This window comes from Podarcis pityusensis (assembly GCF_964106645.2).
Source record: "Podarcis pityusensis genome assembly, chromosome: 11".
Lineage (NCBI taxonomy): Eukaryota > Metazoa > Chordata > Lepidosauria > Squamata > Lacertidae > Podarcis > Podarcis pityusensis.
This window is the reverse complement of record NC_138036.1, coordinates 16,281,580-16,294,326: the sequence shown is the minus strand read 5'-3', so window position 1 is coordinate 16,294,326 and position 12,747 is coordinate 16,281,580. Positions and strand designations below refer to the sequence as shown.

At 41.5% G+C, this 12,747-nt stretch overlaps 2 protein-coding genes across 3 annotated transcripts in view; one reads left to right on the top strand and one right to left on the bottom strand.

Annotated features, from left to right (window-relative positions):
* Positions 1-12,747, bottom strand: part of TARS1 (threonyl-tRNA synthetase 1) — a 197,297-nt gene that overhangs the window by 71,381 nt on the left and 113,169 nt on the right. The window lies entirely within an intron of this gene.
* The window catches only part of NPR3 (natriuretic peptide receptor 3), a 54,249-nt gene that overhangs the window by 25,598 nt on the left and 15,904 nt on the right, over positions 1-12,747 (top strand). For both annotated transcript variants that reach the window (XM_080973536.1, XM_080973535.1), the window contains exons 4-5: positions 8,856-8,991; positions 12,220-12,314. In XM_080973536.1, coding sequence (XP_080829662.1) covers positions 8,856-8,991; positions 12,220-12,314 — 231 coding nt within the window. The remainder of the gene's footprint in view (positions 1-8,855; positions 8,992-12,219; positions 12,315-12,747) is intronic.

Sequence of the window (12,747 nt, the reverse complement as noted above, 5' to 3'; positions counted from 1 at the left end):
AACCCTAGTTCTCTCTCAAGACTTGAAGCACCTCTGTTGTCAGATCTATTTTAATCAGTGCATATTTTCTGAGTTTTGGGATTCTTAGAACAAGTTTGCAGAGAAGACAGCTCCAGTGTAATAAACATTGGGAGTGTGCCACCACAGGGGCTGAATGGATGAGGCATTTGTATGAACTAGTGACTTCATCTGTGTGTCGTATGTGTGATTTCTGCAATGGCAGTGACTCTTAATGTGTCCTTGTCCATTGGCCATAGTGGTGTATTTTGTTTGTTTTTAAATAAAGTTATATAAACTTAGTAATGGTTACATACAGTTCAAAATGATTTAATTATAATACAGTATAATACAGAAATAAGTACGGTATATTTATACTCTTATTTTCATTCAATACAAAAACAGATGCAAAAAAAAAGGTAGCTACACAAGAATACAAAAAATAAAAACAGAAAAAAACTAAACTAAAAACCCCCAGTTGTTTCCAATTTTCTAAATCAACAGTTGAAATACACACACACATGGGCCTGCTATGCCAACTTTTAAACATCTTCTGAAAACTTCTCTATTCCCCCAGGCCTATGCAGGCAATTAAGAATACATCCTTCCACAATGTTTAATTGATGTCCGTTTTAACTTTCCTGTGGTTTTTATTGTACAGACTTACATATCGCTGATATGAGAGATACCAGTTGCTAAAAGTGCAGTGGCTCTAAGATCTGCCACAGACCTTTGTTTGTTTGTTTGTTTGTTTGTTTGTTTGTTTAAAAAAAAGATGTGCAGAGAATCCGAAATGTGCATCGGTTTTAGGACCATGTCGGTACACATTTAACTTGGGGTGGACATGCCCATTCCATGGCGTAAATTCTGTAGCTGCTGTTTTCCAAATTAGCTAGCATGTGGATTTGTGATAACTGGTGAATGAATCATGCAGAAAGCTAATTTTGGTGACATAGTAAGGGGTTTTGTAGTCAAAGAGAGGTAGGAGAACTATTACTAGCTGTTACCACCAGTATAGTCTAGTGGATGGACAGAAGCAAGAAAGCTTGTGTTCAAAACCCTGTGGGGCCACGAAGCTCACTGGGTGTCTTCAACCAGAAATAATCTTTTAGCCAGGATGCAGAACCTGTGACCTTCTGGGTGGTGCTGGACTATAGGTCAAATTACCACACACACCTCCCAACTGAGACTGTGCAGCCTTTGTATGCATGACAGTAGCCCAATCAGTGCCAGCCAATGACAGAATGGTGCGTACCCAGTGAGGAAGCTTTGAGAAGACACAAGCCACAGCGAGGGATGCCACATTCCATTCTGGAGCATGAGGGTTGAGTCGCGTTGGGTTCCTGGTTGTGTAGTTTAGTTGAGATTGAATGTCTCTAGTAGCGGCCTTTTGTGTATGTCTCTGTGTGTGGATTTTTGGCCCACTCAAAGCACAGCCTTTGATTTAATTTGAATGTTTAGCATTCTCTGTTTGCTCACTGGCCATATTTTTTATGTATTACATACCACATTTTTTGCTCTATAAGACTCACTTTTTCCCTCCTAAAAAGTAAGGGGAAATGGGTGTGCATCTTATGGAGCGAATGCAGGCTGTGCAGCTATCCCAGAAGCCAGAACAGCAAGAGGGATTGCTGCTTTCACTGAGCAGCGATCCCTCTTGCTGTTCTGGTTTCTGAGATTCAGAATATTTTTCTTGTTTTCCTCCTCCAAAACCTAGGTGTGTCTTGTGGTCTGGTGCGTCTTATAGAGCGAAAAATACGGTAGATAACCTGCCTTTCTCCCAAGGGTCTAAAGGCTGTGTATGCTCAGTGGCGTAGCGTGGGGGGTGCAGGGGGGGCCGGCCGCACCGGGCGCAACATCTGGGGGGGGCGCTCACACTCGCAGCTCTCTGCCCCTACCTCGCTCACTCACTCTCTCTCACTGCAGTGCTGGCTGTGCGAATCCGATCCGAGCCGCTGGGTCGCCGCCCACTGTGGAGGGGGTGGGTGCCAGGCGTGCGGTGCAGAGAGAGAGCGAGGGACTATCTGGGGGAGGGACAGTGCAGCGGCCGCCCAGCGCAGCGCTGAGCGCGGGAGAGAACCACACCAGACCAGCCCAGGCAGCAGCAAGAAGAAGCTGGCAGCGGCGGCAGGTTAGGGGTTAGGGGGCGCAAATTACTTGCCTTGCCCCGGGTGCTGACAACCCACGCTACGCCGCTGTGTATACTGCACAGTGTTTTGAACACATGGGGTATCCAAATGAAAGTGAGCATGCACACTCAGAACACAATAATCCAGTACAAGTTAAATACAAGCTTCATCTTCACAGGGAGCAATAAACATGTAACAATAATGTTATAAGAAAAAACTGCTCCTTTTTCCCTTATGGGGTATCCAAAAGCCCGTATAGAGTCCTTATGTAGGTTCTCTATCAGTAGGAGAAAATAACAAAGGCCAACCAGAGAATATTGAGAAGCAAGGCAGCTAGTAAGCATGATCTTTATTAAACTGTTGCAGCAGGGTCCCCCGCTTACTCCATGTATGGAGGGAGGAGAGGAACCCAGAACATTGGTGTGCAAGCTATTATAAAGACTTTTGAAATTACCTACCCTGTAGCTCGATACCACCCCCCAAAACATACATACATCACAGAAAGAGGTGGTCCCTAGCAACAATTTGAGTGTGTTGCTTCTCTCCTGTCTGCCAGGATACCTGATAATGCCTTATCTGATTGCCTTTTCTGGGTAGCCTGGTTGAGATGGTAAATATTTAGTTCCTGGATCTCTTATGCATATTGATAGTGTGCTCAGCTTAACAGATACTTGCCAGACTGTATTTACAGGGAGGTGTAAGCCCCTACAGTCCAAAGACAATTGGAAAGCTTTTCCCATTTCCTTCCTCCTTGCAGAGAAATATTTGAGGTCAATTTGGGAGTGTCAGAATGGCTTCCGGATTGTTCTCCTGTGCTATTTCAGACACGTGGCTTATATACTTATGTATGTGTTTACCTTGTACATTTATGAACATTTATTGTATATATATAAGACCTTAGAATTCCTATAACAACAATAATAGGAGTCAATGCCTCTTTTGAACACCAGATAACAATGAAAGTTACCATATTTTTCGCTCTATAACACGCACCCGACCATAACACGCACGTAGTTTTTAGAGGAGGAAAATCCGTAGGCATGCCACCCGTAGGCATTCCCTCCATAACACGCACAGACATTTCCCCTTACTTTTTAGGGGGGGGGGAGTGAGTGTTATGGTGCAAAAAATACGGTAATTGCAGGTGTGGAGTAGGCATTCATGAGCTCAGGTTCTGCTTGTGGCTTTCCCACCGGCATCTAGTTGGCCACTGTGAGAGCAGGATGCTGGACTAGATGGGCTATTGGCCTGATCCAGCAGGCTCCTCTTCCGACCCCCAACCCTGTGTTAGCCTAACATAACCACCTTTTCATCATCTATCTGGTTGACAAGTGTTTGGGATTATCAAGAGACAAATACTGCCAGTGTGCCCTGCTTGTGAACCTTACTGAGTATGGCTGGCCACTCAGAGAACAAATAGAGTAAGGATAAATAGAACCAACCTAGCTTTCCTTTGCTCTTTGTAACAAAAAGTGATGTCAGCTTAATTCTGGAAGGAATGGGATGTCTGATGCAGAGCCAAAGGGTCTGTCTCTCCTAGAGCTTGATTCAAAGCCTATTTAAATCCATTTTTTAAAAAACAAACCTTGGCTTCATATCGGATCCTAAATCTAATGAAGTGGCAATTTGTTTTTCAATAGTAGGAAGACAATAAGAGGAACCATTGGTGATGTATGTGTGGGGGGGGGGTAATATTTATGGGATTTATTGTAAGTTTACAAGTAAACATTGCCAGGAGCTTACAGCCATTTATTTTCTGGTTAATCACTTCAAAAACAGTGTGGTAATAAAAAAGATACAACTGGGAACCCTAATAAGATCTACTGTTTGCAGATAAAGGACTTTGCTTCCTTGCTTGTAAGCTATTTGTCACTGTGGTATATATATATAATCCCCTTTTTTTACTGTAGCGCTCTTGCACAGACCAGGGGCAGGATAGATTTATACTGCATCAAAAGGACAGGCTGTGGCTGTTCCAAAATCAGTAAATTTTCAACTTTGAAATGTAAGGGTGGGGAGCAACCAGAAATGAATCAAAGCAAATTAATTTACCTCCTAGAGCTACAAAAACAAGGTGACTATTCAAAGGAAGCATAACCCTTAGGGCATGTTTACACTACAAATGAACTTTTATTTATTAAAATTAAAACATTTCTAGCCCACCTTTCTGTGTCAGATAAAATGCCCAAAGTATCTATTATGGTATTACAGGTAAATGAGGCAGTCACCTCAGGCAGTGGGTTTTAGGTATAACAAAAAGGCAGAATTGCTAGTTATTTAATTTATTTTTTGTTGTATTTTAACTCGCAGGAAAAAGGCTGGTGTGGGATCTTCAGTCTCAGGTGCCAAAATAATTTGGCCAAGCTTAGGTACTATGGACTTTGACTGAGAGTAAATGGAGGGCAAGTGCCATTTGCTGTTCTGCCTCAGAGGACAAACTTTCTTGAGCTGCTCCTGTTCCTTTACGGAATTTAAGACTCCAAATGCTTAAGGAAATCTCAGCACCTTATGTATCTGTAATGCATGACAATTCACTAAAAAAAATGGGCACTTTCCCAAACCCTTATGAATATAAGCATTATGATACAATGCAGTTTCTGCACATGCAGTAGAGGGAAGTGAGGAGTAGATGGGGCTCATCAACCTGGGAAGTTAGACCTAGGAGAACGAAAACTCTGATCCTAAACCTTTGCTGCCTTCCGGGATATCTTTGGGAGAAGAAAAGGCTAAGAAGCAAACCCTGCACAAATCTGGAGTGAGGTCCCTGAGACGGTTGGCTGGCACCTTGCATGCCTTCGTCCGGCATCAGCTCTCTGGGGTCTCAAGCAAAAGACTTTGCCCCCCACCTCTATGTGCAGTGAGCATGTGTATGGGCTGTAGGTTTGCATGCTTTCTCCTTGCTCCTGTTGCCAGTACTAAGCACAGTAACCTCATATCACCCTTTTGAAATCTTTAGAATGGACTAAAGGAAATGCCATTGACCTTAGGAAGAGATAAGGGCTCGTCAACATGCACCAATATTGCAAAATCATCTTAAGTGTTCACAGTGTGCTGAAGTTTTGAAATTTTGTAATGAACTGCACTCTTTTCGAGGTCTCTGAATACCATTTATTTTATCAGTACTGAACTCTTGTGCTATAAAACCAAAGCTAAATAAGTGTTCGTTGCCCAAAATCTAGGCCATATTTTTTTTAGACATCATAGCACTGCCAGTTCCTAGTTTTCACTGAGATGGTAAACCTGTGTCTGGAGTTCTGTATTATTTCAGATTGTAGGTTGGGGCTGACATGATTGAATGCTTCTCCACACAATCCCCTCTTCAAGTAGAAAACTAAATATCAGGGAACTAAATTCTGGTTTAGCCTTCTTCCATTCATGCCAATTTTATTTGTGCAGGCATCTTTTTCATAATGCATACCAGGAAGGTTAAGTTAGAACCCCCCTATTTTATATTCTTCGCTCCCCCCTCATGGAAGAGTAGTCATGAGCCCCCTCTGGCTGCCTGAAGTTGTACAGTCTACCTTCAGGTTTTCTACCCTAGTGAACAGGCCACTGTTTTGCATTTGAAAGCCGCCCATAATGTCTGGAAAGTGAAATGCTAGAATTCCAGTGATGTAATTGCCAACCTTGTGCCAAAAGATAACACTATTCCTGCTTGTTAGCTAAGTAAATATCTGAGACCTAGGGAGTGGACAGTTAATATCATAACCCCACCCCCCTCTTATTTCTGCATACCATCTAGTTGCCCAGAAGGAGCTGATAAAACATCTGGCACTACCAAATCATGGTAGCTAAGTGGCTCACTTCCAGGGGCTATTTCATCTTCCTCATTTGTCTAAGTGGCAGGTTGTCTGATTTTTTTTATTATTTTGCCTTATGGGGTTCTCTGATAAGCAATGGTAGCAATGCCTTCAGGCATCAGAACTACTCCTACATGGATATCCCTTGTTTAGGAGTAGGCAACCCTGTCTCCCAACTTCTCCAAAGAACCTTTTATGTCCTCTGCCCTCCTGCTTAAGCCCTTTTTGACACTGTTTCTCCTATTAGCCATTTACCTCTGCTGCAGGCATCTCTTTGGGGTTCCTCCCAAAGCATATACCAGCTGCAGTAGGAGGATTTTTCTCGATATTGCAAGTTAGGTGCAAAGTTGCATTTCGTGACCAGTTTGGCTCTAGGAGTCTCAAGGTTAACTTTAAACTAATCAGTCTTTACAGTGCGCTTTTGCTTGTTCTCCCATACAGGAATGCACATTCTCTTTCATCTAAACACACACAGATCTTTTATATACTCCATCAGTACCACTTTGTTCAGGCCCTTTTCTGGCTCAGACTGGAATCTTTGCTACCACTTAATGATACAGGCCTGAACCAAGCTTGATAGCTGAGAGCGATAGGCTGGCCCCACACTTTCTGCCCGTCATCATGAGTGATGGGACTGTAGATGTGGGGGTCGTTCCTGTGCTCTGTCACTCTCTGCCACTGAATTGTCCTGCCCCTCCAGCAAACATTACCTGAAATGGAAAGGAGGGGAAACTTTCCACATCGCCTCCATCGGCCTTCCATAGAGAGAGGTCTTCACATATGATTCATATGACCAATGGAAAGATAATCAGACTATGGGCAAGGTGGAGCCTTTCTCCTGCCTCACGTGGCTGAGATTCCACATGTCCCCAATTTGTATGCTACAGTTCTGTCTGTTCCTACTGTTTGAATGTCACATCATTGCTCCATCAATGAAATGGAATCTTGGATTTTCAACCTGGTGTTATTGGTTGAACATAACTGCTGCCTTAACAGTCTGTTAAATCATCTGTTAGATTATTGTATAGTTTTTTTATTCTATTCTACGAAGTATTGTAAGTATACAGCTCCTGAAATTAGCAAATTGCCTTTAAGGTGTTCTCCTGTAAACACTCAGTAAATGTGCAATTTAGCCCTCTTTTGGATTACTCTCAAAGGGAAGGGGTGTAGCTCAGTGGTAGAATACAGTACACACTTGCATGCAGAAAGTATGCAGCTCCAAACCCTTGTATTTCTGGGTAGGGCTGGGAAAGACCCCTGCCTGAAACCCAGAGAGTCAAAGCCAGTCAATGTAGACAATATTGAGCTGGATGGATCAATGATATTACTCCATTTGAAGCAGCTTCATTGCATTCCTAAAATAGACAGTAAAGATTCTTAAAGTGTCTTTCCACTACTTTTGATTAGTCTTACTTGCTTTTGATACCGTTCTTCACACCTGAATTTTCTTACTTCACATTGACTTTTGTTTCAAAGCTATATTGCATTTGAATTTTCAATGTGTACTTCAAACATATTGGAGGAACAAAAGAAAAAGACAAAAATCAATACACAGTGAAAAGTGTATCACAAGCTTGCTATTAGAGACAAATCCTGCCAGTTTGAAGGGGCTGCTTACATCTTTTCTGAATCCACAGGAGCTTGCCCAAAAGGCCAAGCATAGTAAATGCAACCCTGAGAGAGTACACTCACAGTTGGATTCCTTGTAGGACAATACTGACAGTACTGCTATAAAACACAAATCCATTAAATTGTTTTGGAGATTTGTAGTGGAAAGTGACATTTCATTTAGCTCATGCCATTTACTGAAAGGGCCACAAAAGATGGGGAACTTTTATTTATTGTTTTACCGCTTTAGAAAACATGCTGCTGGTTCATATTCCAACAGACAAGGAGTCTGTTGAGCAAAGTCCAGAGTTCACAGATGTGTAAGGGAGGCTTAGAGCTGGGGGAGAGCAATCATTAGACAAACAAAATAACCAGCACAGTCTGAAAAAACTTCCACAGTTACAACGGGGAGACACTATTTCCATAGCCAATGAAGGTGCTTTGTAAAGCAGACACTGAAGCATTTCTGCTATTCACAGTTTGAGCAGTGACAGATTATTTTACCACTACCCTAACAAGATAAAGTAGAGTGATAGTGCAATGCATGCCTACTCAGAAGTAGATACGGTCAGTGGGACTTACTTCCAGGTAAAGTTATAGATGATTTAAAGGATTATGTGTATAAACATACAACTGAAGTAGGGTAATTGTTGTAGACTCAGAGTGAGGCCAGTAGAGAGTTTTAAGATCTCAGATTTGTATAAAGCAAGGGTACCCAGCATGGACTACAACTTCCATTATCCTTGGATGCTAGTCATGTGTGCTGAGATTAAAGGGAGCTGTAATCCAACAACTTTTGGCAGGTACCGTGTTGGCCACCCCAGTGCATGTCTGCCTAATCTTTGTTGATAACTAATTGCTGGAGGCAGTCTGAAATTCACCCTGCTGCCCCCAGCCAAGTTTTACGCACATAAACACACATATACAGTATCTTTTTTAAAAAAAAATTCCTAAAACAAAAACATTGGGGCCGCACAAAAAAACAATTGGGTAAGGATGTTGCCCATGGGGCACAGGCTTGCTACCCTTGGCATAAGTGACTTAAATACAATAATCTTGAAAAAGTACATAGCCCATTTAAAATTTTCTGAAGAATGACATTCTGTTTGGCTCCATAGTTTGAATGTAGATGTTTTATCAATAAGGAGAAATGCTGGGGTATATTTTTACCACTTTCTGAGACATACTAAGTTTACTTGGTTTTTTTCTATTTAACTGAGTTTCTTAAGCAATTTGTACAAATTGTGGGATTTTGCTGAATGTTGCAAACATCTGCTTTGTTATGGCCCAGTATAATAATAAAGCTTTGCTTTGTCCTTAGGTTAACATGTTTGTGGAAGGATTCCATGATGCTATTATCCTCTATGTTCTGGCTTTACGGGAAGTTTTGAAGAATGGCTTCACTAAGAAAGATGGAGAAAAGATTGTCCATCAGACATGGAATAGGACATATGAAGGTAGGAATAATCAAGTGTTTGATGTAATTTTGTTTGTCCAGTCTTGGGAAAATCTGTAACTTTTTGGTTGTACCATCTAGCTTCTTAAAATTAAAACCTGCCACCTCCTGCTGATAGCATACCATAAAGTGAAAAATGAGGGGGCGTCCATTCCTCACTGGTTGTTAAAAAGTCCCTTTCTCTCCAATGCAAATTACAGTGGGGGTGGGGGGGTGCGCACACACACACACACACACACACACACACACAGACGTATGGGTTTACCATTCCCTTTTTTGGTTTGGCACACCTACTGCTGGAATGTGGGGCTCAGGGTGGAAAAGACCCCCACCCTTGTTGTGTTGTGTTGTGCTGTGCTGTTTCCAGCAATAAAAGGGGGGGGGAGGGGGTAGAACCATGAATAATGTGGTTCCTTGAAAGGATGAGATATAAATTAAGGATTCTTAGTAGATAATTATTGGTACAAAAAAGAAGAGGCAGCTTATAATAAGGAGGTAAGAAGATAATGGTTTCCATCTAAATGTGCAGTGACAGCTTTTTATCACTCCTTTACATACCACCTTATGCCTCACATATTGTATTTGGAAGGTTCTCCCTACCTCTGGTTATCTACACATACTTATGTATTAACAGGGACAACACAGACAAAAATGGAGACTGTGACATGTTTAAACAGATAGCTTGCCTGCACACTAGATATTAAGAAACTACATTAAATAGCCCCCTGTTGTCTATATTTTTATAGCATCACTGTCAGTAATTTTTTATACAAAGAAATCCCTTATAATAATAGGTTAGCTGTCATCATTAAGGTTCTTGGCTCCTTCCTTGTTTTTGAAGATTGCAGCCACTTGACTCTTTCATGTGCATATATTAGCATGCTTCCTTACATTGCTTCATCTTTTCCATTTAGGTTTTATAACTGAAAAGCTGGGTTTAATAAAAATGCAAAAATGCCAAGTCCTCCTTCCTTTTCTTTGCTGTATTAGATTTTGAACAGCTTTTTGTGTGTGCATTCAGAAATGTTTCAAGGTCTCCATTTGCTATTTTAGATTGTGCATGCCAAAGTGTTCAGGGTTTTCAGTGCCAAACCTTTTGGGCCCTTCTGCCCCACCCACATCCTGCCAATCTTAGAATCTATGAATATGTTCAAACTCCAGAACACACACCCGTGCATTAAACTTTGTAAGGTCAGCTGGACCTTACTGGTAAGACCAAGCTGCTCTTGCCAGATACATCTGTCATTTCTTACAGTGTAAGATTACCACAATTTCCAGTGGAAGTACTTAAACTGAAAGGAAATATTTCCTTTAGATAAGAACCCAACAATGAGTTCTGAAATTGGAACAGCTATGAAAAACATAATGGACCACTTTCTCGGCTTCAGTGAGTTTTTCTTTCTCACAGTAATGGAGAGGCATTTGGTTGGAAAGGACAAGAAATTTATCCTGTCCCAGCTCCTGCTAACCTAGCAGTTCAAAAGCACACCAGTGCAAATAGATAAATAGGTATTGCTGTGGCAGGAAGGTAAACGCATTTCTGTGTGCTCTGGTTTCGCTCACGGTGTTCCATTGCGCCAAAAGCAGTTTAGTCATGCTGACCACATGACCTGGAAAGCTGTCTGTGGACAAACATCGGTTCCCTCAGCCTGAAAGCGAGATGAGCACCTCAACCCCATAGTCGCCTTTGACTGAACTTAAGCGTTCAGGGGTTATTTACCTTTTGCCTTACTGATCCAGGAGCTCAACACATTGAGCCCCAACAATAATCCACATAATCCAAACCTCAGTAGATCAAAAGACAGTAAATATAGTGATGGGTTAGCCAAGTACCAGCAGGGGAAGGAGTCGTCTCCATCATGGGTTAAGAGAGTTTAGCTGTTCTCTTGCATCAGTGGGCTCTGCTGTCTCATGTCTCATGCCTTATATTTGCAGCCAATCACTGCACTCTACAGGGGTGGGCCTCCTTCAGATGCCATTTCCTCAGGAGGGCCATTCTGCATGATGTTGGAATCAGGCCTTTAGTGTGGTTGCACCTACCCTTCAGATCTCCCTCCCACCACATAACAGATTAGCAGTATCTATGTTATCATTTTGGTGCCTATTGAAGCTCTTTCCTTGTCCAACAAATCTTTCAAGAGGATTTTTTTTTGGGGGGGGGGATCCCAATCTGTGTCTGTACTGAATTGAAATTGTTTGTAGTTATCTTTTTATTGTATAGATCACTTTGGAATGTTTTATGGGAAGTGATTCACAAATGAAATAAATAAGAATGATAGAAAATTATAATAGACAGAAATTGAAGGGCTGCACCAAAGAAGCCCGAGGATGATGTTATTTCTGTTCCTGATACTCAACTTGAATGTGATTTTTATTGTAAGAACCTTTTATTAACTTAATTAGACAGCCTTTCAGGGCTACAAAGCAGGATACCATTATCCTAAATGTATCAGTAATGTTGATTTTACTTTAAAAACTAAAACTTCTAGTACCATATGCATATTACCAGTGCAGTAAACATGGGACTGCTTATGAAGATAGCCAGTGTAGTGCAGTGAGTAGTGCTGGATTTAGACTGAAGAGACCTTAAGCCAGTTTCTGTCTCTCAACCTACTTCACAGAGTTGCTGTGAGGATAGAAGGGTAGCAGGAAGAACTTAACATGCTGTTAAGGATTTCTAGCCTCATAGTTGCCACCCTTTCTCAAAATATGCTATGCCATCTCAAAGGGTGAATGTATTAGAGATTGATACATTCAATAAGAGATTGAGTGTTTGGGGGGGGAGGCTCGTTTAATTTCATTGTACACAGGTTGTACAATGACAATAAAGGTATTATTAGTAGGACTCTTTGCTTGCCTTTTGAGTTCAGACGAGTAGATGCATTAAACTATTAGCTTCCTCAAATATTCCAGGGCCTAGACTTTCCTGTGTAAAATTATTTTGCCCCTTAATGGCTTTTTAAAAATCAGCAAAATAGGGGTTCTGAAATAGGACTTATGCCCCGCAGGCTGTGTGTGTGTGAGAGAGTGAGAGAGAGAAGAAATGTTAGGAATTTTAGGAATGCAGCCCCAGAGGTAAAATTACAATTTCTTTTGGAATGCCAACAGAAGTACTGGAAGACTAATGAGGTTTCCTGCCATATCAGTCTCTAATAATTCTGCCATTTCTTGGAAGCATTATGTGCTGTCAACTCATTAATTTTTAAATTTCTCACCTGCCACTCTCTAGGCATTGCAGGGCCAGTATCCATAGATGCCAATGGAGAAAGATATGGAGATTTTTCTGTGATTGCAATGACTGATCCAGAAACTGGAATGCAGCAGGTAAGTGCTGAAGTAATGCTAAATGCTAGGCTGGAACAAGGATTCAGTGGCAAAATGTTTATTGACTCTACCGTGGGCAAGACATATTATGTCTCTTGCAGTCTCCATTTCTACTAAACCAATTAAGGAAAGAATTTAGACTGATCACTGTTACAAGTCCTTCTTACTAACCCTTCAGCAGAACCTCATAAGAAAGCTTGATGTGCAGGGATTGGAACAAACTGCCATTAAAACACACACACACACACACACACACACACACACACACACATTCTTTCTTACTGGATTATTACTGGATCATCATCAGCCTGAAAAATGTGATATTGCAACCTAGACTCTTGAATTCAAGATCTTAATGAATGTGGGAGACTCCATACATTTTCGAAGAAAATGAAAAGTATTCATGACCTTGTTTAGCTAGGCTGGTCATCAA